The 11,740-nt window shown below is 41.2% G+C and overlaps 1 protein-coding gene across 1 annotated transcript; it reads right to left on the reverse strand.

The window, feature by feature from the left end:
* Window positions 1-3,213: 3,213 nt before the first annotated feature.
* On the reverse strand, window positions 3,214-10,643 carry LOC133981829 (ankyrin repeat and SOCS box protein 15-like). The gene is made up of 9 exons (XM_062420687.1): window positions 10,537-10,643; window positions 10,395-10,447; window positions 9,836-9,967; window positions 8,735-8,899; window positions 5,947-6,192; window positions 5,273-5,444; window positions 4,546-5,071; window positions 3,478-3,631; window positions 3,214-3,380 (listed from the first exon to the last, which is right to left on the reverse strand). The coding sequence occupies exons 1-9, from the start codon at window positions 10,641-10,643 to the stop codon at window positions 3,214-3,216; spliced, it is 1,722 nt and encodes a 573-aa protein (XP_062276671.1).
* Between the last annotated feature and the right edge of the window lie 1,097 nt (window positions 10,644-11,740).

An 11,740-nucleotide genomic window follows, 5' to 3' on the forward strand; every position in this document is an offset into this window, starting at 1 on the left:
TACTGTAGTACAGTTTGAGGTACTTGTACTTTACTGTAGTACAGTTTGAGGTACTGCAGTATTTCCATGTGATGCTACTTTCTGCATCTCAGAGGGAAATATTGTACTTTCTACTCCACTACATTTATTTGACAGCTTTAGTTATTTTTCAGATGCAGATTTGACACAATGGATAATATAACAAGCTTTATAAATACAACACATTGTTAAAGATGAAACCAAAAAGCAGTGTGTAGTCGGCTCACATCTCAGATGTCTATGAGTTGTTAACAGCTCCACCAAATACTGATTTTTCCCTCTAAACTTCTCACATGCTTTCATTTCAATAAATGTTCAAATGATCCAATATTTCAGCAAAAATCCAAAATTAGAGAAAAAGTCCAAAAACTGAAAACACATTTGTGTATCAGAACTTAGTTTTTTCTTCTTTCCTCTCCCATTAATCATCTCACCACCCCTCACATTTATCTGCTGACCCTTTGGAGGGGCCCCACCCCTAGGTTGGGAACCACTGGACTAAATTAGCTAACTGTATATAAAGTAGTGTAAACTAGCTCCACCTCCAGCAGCTACAACAGTAACATGCTGCTCTAACACTGATGTTTCAGCCTGTCCTTTCAATGGGACCCTGAGCCTTGCTGAAAGATACAAAGTGTGAATGTCTCTGCTGTGTTTTGCAGTCATAGATGTTTACACTAGTTCCTCCGCTCTGGAGACAGACCATGATGCACACTTGTTGGTTGTCAGGAAGCACATTTGTCATTACGCAGCCTTCCAACGGCCTGTGATTGGCCTCGGTGTGTGTCACTCAGAAAACAGTCAACCAATCAGAAAAGAGGAGTGTTGAGCAGACAGAAAACAGCCTGTTCTTGGTAGAGTTGCAGAGAGAAGTTTAAGCGAGGAGATGTAAAACTATACTGAGAAGGATTTTTGTGACTTAAAACCATAAAAAATATCTTCTTATGGATGTCAAGGCTTCAAATAAAACGTCAGAAAAGTGCAGGACATTTACTTATAATGGAGTGTTTTTACATTGTTCTATTGGTACTTTTACTGCTTTAAAGTATCTGAGTACTTCTTCCACCACTGACACAAACACACATTCAACAACTGCCTGAGAAGAATATCTGGAGTAAAGTTGAGTTGCACTGAAACAACTTTTTCTTACTAAGCTCATAACTTGTTCTGCTATAACATTCTCTCAGCTGTATTTCAGGACATTTTGTTGCCTGACCTCGGTATTGTTGATCAGATATAACACGGTGGATTCATGCACCTCAGTGACTTCACACCCTTATGAACTTTATATCTTTCTGAAGTGGAGAATCTGCAAAATAAACCTGCAACGTTACAGAAACCTAAACACATGTTGTTCTCACCTGATAAATGTGTCAGTGTTGGGAGTCACAGGACGAAGCAGCAGCAGCAGCAGCAGCACAGTGTTCATGTCATGGTTGAAATACCCCCACCGTCACCCTCACCCCCCCACCCTCACCCCAATACACTCCACCACACTATTTATAGGTGTCACCTGTTCCAGTGGCAGGCTAATGGAGTGTAAAGCCACTCTGCGCACATTTTCCACAGCTAATGACAAACAATAATGACCCGGTCCGTCGCATGAATATTTATTGTGTGGTTATGATTCATCGGACAGCGACAGTGTTTTCACACTGGGGGAGAAAAAACGCTGTGTGCTTAATCGCTGTTGGACGACAAATCATCGAGAACCTGCTGAATTAATGAAAAGTCTTGAAGAGTGAAACGACTGCTTTCTTAACCTTTTTCTTCATTTACTGTAGGTTTAAAGCCTGACCTTTGACCTCCTTGTTGTTCATTAGTGTGCTGACTCTAAAATGTAATGTTTCAGTCAGTGTAGGCATCAAATTTACACTTCATTGTGAACAGCTTTTTCTGGATTCTTGTAAATGTTTTTACTGTTTCTCTTGTTGCTGGTTTGATACTGTTTGATACTGTTTTGTATTGAGAGATAAGATAACATCAACAATCTTACCATAGTAACAAATGCTACGATACAGACGGCTGTTTGGGGGCATGTGTAGTGTTTCCCGCCCACAGACTTTACATTGTGATGGAGTCACAGATTTTTAAATCGCTTTTGTCGGCTCGAGGAAAGAGATTTAAAAATAATTGAGCTTGTCCGCAGTTCGAGGTGTCCTGTCAGCAGTTTTATAGACGCCTCTTTTATAATGGAGGTCTATGGGGAAAATGCTTTTTGGGATGCAAGGGCTGCAATATCGCAAGTGACCACTGGGTAAGTCAGCTCTTATAAATACATCCATGAAGCCAAACGTACGTAGTCTCCATTCAGTCACAGACGCCCAAATAAAAAAATTGCCCTCTGACTAACTTCCACATTATGCGACCCACTGCACATGCTCAGTAGTGTTTCCTCTTCGGCCCACAGACTTTACATTGTGATGATGTCACAGATTTTTTCAGCTTTTTTCAACTTGATTTAAAAAATAATTGAGCTTGGCTGCAATTCGAGGTGTCCTCTCAGCAGTCTATGGGGAAAATGCTTTTTAGCTGCAATACTGTGAGTGACCACTGGTTAAATCAGCTGATAGGCTGAGTGGTGATGCCATGAGCTTTATGAATAACATGTTTAGAGCAGATTGAAGCCCTGAGTTTTGACTTGCAGGCAGCATTTCTCCATACGTTCACTTCAAGTTTTGTATTTAATACACAGCATTATAACAGGTTATAAATAATAGAACACAAAAAACCACAAACGCTTTAACAATGAGAGCATCACATTTTATTTCATGGTGATATTTAAAAAAAACAACATCAATATTTTGGATATGTTGTTATGAGTGTGGTGTTAGGTCATCAAATTCACCAAAGGATTAATTCTCTGAGGATCATTAATATTCAAGTAAATTTCACAGTAAGTCTTTTCAAGTATCATCCACTGCAAAAAGTGCCACAATGTGAGAAAATACACAGGGATGTGATTTAGGAAATAGTCAGAAGGTGTATATTGGATGTGCATTAAATGTTTACATCATATTTTACATCTATAGTTTTTGTATAAACACAGAATCTGTCCTTTACAACCACACATTTATCCTAAAAAACAAAAATAATTACAACATATAAAAAGCAGTAAATAATGATATAACAACAACCTTTCTTGACATAACACTAAAAACAAAAAATACGAAGATTAAAAATAGTGACATCCTTCTAAAAACCAGCAGGACTCCGGTCGTAGAGGTTGAGCTCCTCGTACAGTATGAAGCTCTTCAGTCTGGGAGGGAAAGTGTTCATGATGACCGGCTTGTTGAGTTTCTTCAGGGTCAGACGCTTCCTGATCTCCAGTCTGCAGAGGTGCCTGAGGGAGCGAGGACTGCCTGGAGAGCAAGGTTGAGAAAACCATCTTACTTCAAGTCATGCTGTCATAAGGTGGTCAAACCCTGATAACTGTCATATTTTCATAGATAAACTCACTGAGGATGTCACATATTTCCAACCACTCTTTCTGTTTCTGCAGGATGTGTCTGAGTTTGGAGCAGATGGGGACGTTGTTGACGTAGTCCAGCAGAATCCGGACCACGCTCCCGGACAGATGTACGACACAACAGAGACTGATGAATTCACAGAACTGGAGAGAGGACACACATTCAGAAAGTCATGGTCAGTATTCATTTTTTCTTTGTATGTCTGAATGAAAGAAAAACATAAACTTATTGTTAACCTTTTGTTAACCTTTTAGACCTTTTTAAGGTATGGTTGAAGTGGCTATAATCAATATTTTTTTATGTCTGTAAGTGAGTAATATGTTTGTGTTTCGTAGTGATGGACCTACAGAGAATTATCAGTGACTCTCGGCTTTACGGAGCTTTACAGTGAGTTTCAGCTCATTGTTTAACTGTCCGGCTGCAACTTCACTGTTCTGGTTCACTCTCAGCGCTCTCATAGCGTAGCTGTAAAAAGCCACTGTACACTAAACCAAACAGCAAACACACACAGTTAGCTGTTGACTAGCTGGTGAACATAGTGGACCATTTAGATATTTCCCTCAGGAGTTGGTAGAGAGTAAAAACAGAGCTAAAAGAGAGAGAATATTGGACAGAAATACGACTCCTAATGAATGATAATGTTGATCAGTAACTGCTGGATGTGGGAATAAGTAACTGTTTGCTAACAAGTTCAACTAATCAACTTAAAAGCTGAAGATGTGTCAGCATTGTGTTCACTGCTTGTTTTCGCTGCCCCCAAGTGGCCAAAAATAAGTTATTGCAGGTTTAAGATTAAGTAAAGATTGTGGGGCTTTTTTTAAGCCTTTTTTTGTGCAAGTGAAGGCAAAGTCACATGCATGAAAGTCAGACATGCTACAGGTCCATCCGCCACCCAAACCCACACCATTAAATGTACACAATACTTTTCTTCATCTGTCTTTCGGCAAAGGTCTGGGTGGACTGCTGCCCAGACCTTTGCACATGTCATAACACAACCTTGTCCCCAGTCATCCTGATGTTTTAAGGAACACAGAAAAGGAATACATCTGTAACTCACAGGTATTTTCCCATCCACATCATCCGCAGCATCTAAGATGTTGTCGTGGTGACAATGAAAGCAACTCTCCACCATGTAGCCGTGGTTGAGCAGCAGCCTCATCATCACCTCGTCCTTCAGGCAGTACTGCAGCGCCGTGGGGAACACCGTGTCGTTCACCACAGAGAAGTAATAGTTCACGTCCGCGTTGGCAGCCAGCAGCATCTTCACAATCTCATAGTTACCTGACCGGACCGCCACCATGAAGCAGGACAGTGGGTCCATGTCGGTCTTTGCCCCAGCTTCCAGCAGGATTTTGGTGCATTCAACATCACCGATGGAGACAGCAAAGTACAAGGCGCTCTTCCTCATGTCAGGATAGTTGTCTGAGTGTCTGGTATTCATGCGGCTGTTGACGTCGAAGCCACAGTCCAGCAGGTACTTCAGGCAGAGGCTCTGGCTTCCCTCCGCCGCAGAGTGGACTGGGCTTAGACCTGCCTCTTTAATGGACCTCCTGGTGGTCAGAGGTATCAGTATCTTCAGAATACTGCAGGAGAAGAAAACAAAGCTGCACTCAGGCCAAAAGAACCAAGAGTTCAAAAAGGCTTCGAGGTCACATCAGCATTTAAAATTAAGGCAATTATCAACTCATTGATGCATTTTGACTGGGCCCTAAAGCCCCACTGGCATCCTCTACAAACATTCATTACAGTCCTCAGTTTGACAGTGTTGGACAGAAGGATCTCACTCATAATGTCCGGCATAAGCTGCTTTGTGGATGGGCAGGAAGCCGATGACGCTGGCCAGGTTGGGGTCGGCTCCGTTTTCCAGCAGCAGTTGAACGCAGTTGATGTTTCCTGATCCGGCCGCGTCCAGCAGGACAGTTTCCCCATCAAAAGCCTGAGAGTTCACTTTGCTACCTGAGCAGGAAGAAGCGAGATGAAAAGTCATGTTTTATCCAATGAGGATGTTTTTTTTACTTTGAGGACATTTGTTTTGGAAAGTCATGAAGGTTTGAGAGACCCAGTATGAGTACACTTTGGTTCTTTGTCAAATAAATGCCAATCAACAGAAAAGTAATTAGATCATTCATTTATAGTTGTCATTTTCTAAAAGGAAAAATGCCAAAATTCCCCTGGTACCTGCTGTTCAAATGTTAATATCTTCTGTTTTTCTGTTGTCTTTTATAGCAAACTTAATATCTTCATCTTTTTTAGCAATAAAACAAAGTAATGTTAGCATTAACATGATTGGGATGTTTTTGCTTCATTCTTGAGAGATTTTGTTCAATTATTATGAAACAAATTTGATCCCATAAAGCAGAAAAATTGAAATCATGTCACATACTGTATATCTTACATAGTTGTTATGCTTTGTTGTGAGTTCACAGTCATTAAACCTCAGTTCTATTTGTATACTGACCGTAGTTCAACAGGATCTCAGCGACGTGGAAGTGTCCGTGTTCTGCAGCCATTGACAGCGGCGTCACCCCCATCGCGTCCTTTTGGCTCACACGACCGCCATTCTTCAGCAGCAGCATCAGGATTTCCACGCTACCAATCTTGGCCGCCTCGTGCATGGCCGTCCGCTTCTTCTGGCAAACCTGTTCCACCCAGGCACCGCGAGAGATCAGCTTGTACGACATCGCGTACGAACCGGCCTTCACCGCTGCAAGCAAAGGAGACAAAGAGTACGTTCCAATACCCAAACTACCAAACTGTTTAATAGAGATTTAGTATGTCCCAATTCATAGTATGTCAAATGCAGCAATCTTTTCTCGGTATTCTGACCCATAATCCTCTCTGCAGCGTCAGATACATCACATCAACTAAGCTTTTGTGCTACTGCATGGATATGGATGGATAGGGACTATGTAGGGGTAGATGCAGAATGCACTGAAAGTAAAAAGTATGTGTTTTAATTGGTAATTAATTATTAAGGTGTGACAAACCTTTAAGAGCAATATAGTATGTAGTTTTTCTGTCAGGGTATCAAGTGTAATATTTGTCCGGACCTTTCATCTGTGAGTCTCCCCAACAGCCTCATGTTAATCACAGCCTTTTGACAGAAAATGATTATTACCAAATGTCCCTAAATTAGTGAGCAAATTTATCTAGTAATGATGAAATATCTTTTGTTAAGTGTTATTTTAATAAAGGAACAATCTCATATGGTAGGGGAGAACGGGGTTGGTCGTCACATTCATCAGATCTCTGCCCCTAGAGGGCGCTGTTGTTAAAAAGTTTTGGCACTGAAAGTTTCAGAGTTTAGCTGAGATGTTACTTCAGAGATCATTTCTGGAGTAAACTGCTTGACATTGAGCTGAGAGGACGTTTTGTGTTTTTCATGTGAAAATGTAAATTCCCAGTTGGGGATGTTTGTCACATGTTGGTATGTACATATATAATGTGATATATCTAGTTCTTTCTTTCTTTTAAGATGGTACAATGAGCAGGAACTTTGTCAGGAAGACAAACACAGAGCCAGACTCCTCCAGATGTGAAGCTCAGAGCAGTCAGAGAGATAAACTGTATAATATTGTTATATAAGGACAAAAAATGCACTTATAGGAATGACCTTTTCTGTCTATGTTCTCTTGGTGCAGGAGATGTTAGGTTGTTGTATTTCAATGAAACTAATCATTTTAAATAATTTTTTTAAACTGTCTACATTAAAATAACACAGAGACAACCAACCTCCATGGTGTCTTACTACCAACCTCCATAGTGTTTTACTACCAACCTCCATAGTTTCTTACTACCAACCTCCATGGTGTCTTACTACCAACCTCCATAGTGTCTTACTACCAACCTCCATGGTGTCTTACTACCAACCTCCATGATGTCTTACTACCAACCTCACGATGGGGATGGACAAGTGGACAAAACATATTAGACGGTTCATATCTTTAGAACAGAATCAGCTGAAGGACAGTCAGACTTCTCTATTCTTACCTGACACTTTAGACTTCAATTACAAATTAAAAGAGAATCTATTCAGTATACGGTTTATGAGGAATTAAAAGTAAAGTAAAATGTGTGACTACCAACCCCGTTCTCCCTTACTTTTTTTGGAATTGGTACAATTTTAAAGAGTTTTCACCTGGTTTTATTCATCTCCTTTAGATCACACATTTGCTGTTAAGACAACACCTTTTTATCCACATCTGCCAGTTCAAAACTGTGGAGTGCCCCAAAGCTCCATCCCAGGTCCAGTGTTATTCTTTGTGTAACCATCATGCTGCCTTACGTCACATTTTACGTCATCATAATGTTTCTTATCATTTTTATGCAGATGACACACAGACATATATATTCCCTCTGATTCTAACAGCCTCACTGCTCTATTAAACTATCTTAATGATATCAGTTGTTGGATGGCCAACAATTAAGATTTTTACAATTAAATGGGCCTTTCAGAGTATGTAAGTAACAGTGCAGTAAGTTATCCACATGCTGATCTTCACCAGACTTCATTATCACGTCTTCAGTTGGTCCAAAATTCAGCAGCACATAACCCTGGTTCTGCCATCCCTCCTCTCACTAACAGTCCATCACTTTTAAAGCGGTTCATGAGTTGGCCCCTTCATACACTGCAGACCTGCTGACTCCTTATCGGCCAGTGTGTGACCTCAGATCCTCCAGCAGGTCTTTACAGCGTGCCAGATGATTGGAGGCTCGCAGACTACTAAAACAAACTACGTTTATAGATGTTGAGATCCTTTTCTTTTCATTTACCCTCTTCCTGTGGACATCAGTATGTTTTAAGGCTTAAATTTAAAAATGCATTGATGATTTATTCGTGCTTTTGTGCATATGTTTCTGCAAGTGGCTGAGTTAAGATTTGAGATTCAATCCTCAATACCTGAATAAATGTAAAACCAAAACTACCTGCATGGATAAGAGCCGCTGGAGGGAGGAGGATGTAGCTCTGGCAGCTGACTCATAGAACCGTACACAACTTCAAGCCAGAGTCAAGGCTTCGTTGTCTAGCGTTTAGTTGAAAAACTTAGACAAGATATAAGTCTTCGCAGCCCTGGTACGCATTGAATTAGTTTGTGTCCCCTGGTCCACCGTACTGAAAACCCCCATAACCCTAACCCAGACCGTCCTGGGATACAAGACCGAAAACTTGCACTTTTGTTGTGAAAACCTTGTTAGACTCTGATAAATCTTTATTTTCCAGCGTGTGAGGGGCTCAGCAGCGTTACCCAGCAGCAGCGGCGCCTCATCCTTGCTGTTGGTGTTGTGAGGTGAAGCTCCGTACTCCAGCAGGGTCGACACATTCTGCTCCAGTCCGGCTTTGATTGCGAGGGTGAGTGGCGTCTCTCCTCCTCTGACCGTCCTCTCCTCCAGGCTGAGTCCCTGAGCCGCCACTGACACAAACACAAACACAGAGGCAGAGGAGGTCAACGTGGAAAATTCCTGGAGTTCATATCGGACCTGCAGCTGTGCTAACCTGGCAGGTGAGCCGCTGCTGGCTGACCTCTGAGCTGAATGAGTGGCGAGCATCGGTCATCGCTTATTATTTTTGACTTGTTGATATCAGCTGTCAATCAGCTGGAAGGCAGTAAAGTATTCTGTTGGATGATATTTCAGGCTGACGTTATTTTAATGATGTCAACCTGATGTGACCTGATGTTTAATATTTACTTGTCATCTTTATTTATTGGTGTCACGTCCACCAGTTAAAGGAGGGACAAGGTTATATTTTTACCTCTGTTACAGTTTGATGTTTTTCCTGATCAGCTCAGCTGTGGTTTAAGTCAAGAGATGCATTAAGAACTACATTCTGCATTCAAAAATGGCGCCAAAAATTACTTTTTGCTGCAGTATTTTCCGCAGTCTTCCTCATGCTTCACATTTTTAGAGTATGCTCAGTGGAGTTCCTCTGATTTTGCAAATTAGCAATCTAATGATTCTGTGCAGGAAACATGCTTTTTGGACCAGTGTGCATTATGTTATTGACCCGAGGGAGGAAATTACATAGTTATGTCAAATTAGCTGCACAGCCCAGTGCTGTTTCTGGGGGTTGGATTCATTTAAAATGTAACTATGTGCAAAGTTGGGCCTGGTTATTTTTATGATAATAACTCAATGCATATTGCAGCAGAAGTACTTTAAACTTAGTAGTAGATTATCTTTCTGTAATGTATAGTTTAGCATGCTTATTTATCCTCCTTCAGGTACATTAACTGACTAGTAATCCTCTAATGAAGCAGATAACACTTTTTAATTACATTGTTTGACACTTATGTTGGGTGACATATTTTTCTATATTACATTTATTATACTGACTAAAAAGGACTTACATGTCAGGATGGTCTGCAGAACCTCCAGCACCGGCTGGGATGCGGCTCGATGGAGAGGAAGCCAGCCACGACTGTCCAACTCTCTGAAGGCAAAAGTGTGTCTGAGCATCTCCCTGAGCACCAAGACCTCACCTGGTCACCACGGCAACAAGACAACAGCCCAGAGGTTTATAAGGAAAGACAAGAGGAAAGTTGTTGTTTTTTAACTAACAGAAACATGCAGGACTCACCAGAGCTGTGAGAAAGTATTCTGCACTATTTTCCTGTTTTCTACAAATCTATCAAACAGTTTTTCTTCCACCTTTTGTTTCTCTTGTACAATGCAACTCTTCCCTCTCTCTCTGTTTATTCATCTCCCTCTCTCTCTCTCTGTATTTATTTATCTCGCCCTCTCTGTCGGCCTGCCAGCCTCCTGGTGCCTGGCAGTCCTCGTCTACAGCTGCTGAGCGTGTGACTTCGGCTCCCTGGCAGGAGAGACAACTGGACCGAACACAAACACAAACACAATGCTCTGCTGTAATGGTGAAAGTATTTCCAGCACGCCGGCCTGCCTACCCACCTTGCTCGATGGCAGCCAGGACTCTCAGATTTTCATCTGTCGCTGTTGCTAAACTGAAAGAGGAAGCGCATGATTGGTCAGTTGGGTTTGATTAAATCAGCTTGTTTGGGGTGAAATGAGGGACTGGTGAGGCGTTCGTTACCTGGCTGAAGATTTCAGGAAGGCTTCTTGACAGGAGTCCTGAATACTGAGTTGGATGATGTAATCATTTAGCGCGTCATCATAATCATACTCCTGATAATTGTTCATTATTCTGCAGGGAGGAGAGACATGATATACAGCTCTGTTACAACTCCCAAAATATAAGACTTTCATCCAGAATGTGAAGGAGCAAACTGGATTGGATTCATTTTTCACCATTTGTGGTCAGAAGAACTACACACAAGTTTTTAAAGGATTAGGCTGCTTTTTACCTCTATGCTTTTAGTTCATTTTTTAACCCTTACATACTGTTCACGGTCAAATTAGTCCCTTATTTTTGCAAATGACAGCTGTAAAAACAGCCTTTACACATTTCTTTTAGCCGGACTTTTCCTAAGGTGACCCACAGTATACAAATGGACCCTAAACAAGTGATTGTGAATGGGTTTTTTTTCTATAAATATATAAAATACACTCTCTGACGGCTTCAATAAGGATTAATCAAACATTTATTAATGACTGATGGGACTAATTATGAATCAGAATATGAACAGTATGTAAAGGTTAAGTTTCTGGACAACAACAGAGGAATAATCTATATCAGACTTTGCCTACAAACACAATACTTGTTACTAGATCAGTTCATTGTTGGTTTGCATCCATGAGGTAATATATAGAAGATTTCAGCCTTATCCCTTAACACCACTCCCGACTTTATGATCTAATTATGACCACAAACATGTCAGCAAACAGTTGTTCACTTCTAAATCCAGCAGACACAGATCAACCCGAATTAATGTAAGTGCAATATTCCTGCTTTTAGCTTTAGTTTGGTCTCCACCTGCCGGACAGGGGCGGAGCTAAAGGGGGGGGCTTCAACCAGCTGCTGACTGAATGTGACTTTGTTTACAATCGTGGTTTCCAACCCTGCATGTTTTAGGTATTCTGAGTATGAACTCGTTATCAAACCTCTTGACGAGCTTCAGCTGCTTGATAACGAGCTAATACTCAGAATCAGGTGTGTCAGAGTGCAGAGATACTAAAACATGCAGGGCAGCAGCTCTCCAGCCCAGAGGTTTATAAGGAAAGACAAGAGGAAAGTTGATGTTTTTTAACTAACAGAAACATGCAGGACTCACCAGAGCGGTGAGAAAGTATTCTGCACTATTTTCCAGTTTTTCTTCCACCTTTTCCTTCTCCTACAC

Source organism: Scomber scombrus, chromosome 6, assembly GCF_963691925.1.
Source record: "Scomber scombrus chromosome 6, fScoSco1.1, whole genome shotgun sequence".
Taxonomy (NCBI): Eukaryota; Metazoa; Chordata; class Actinopteri; order Scombriformes; family Scombridae; genus Scomber; species Scomber scombrus.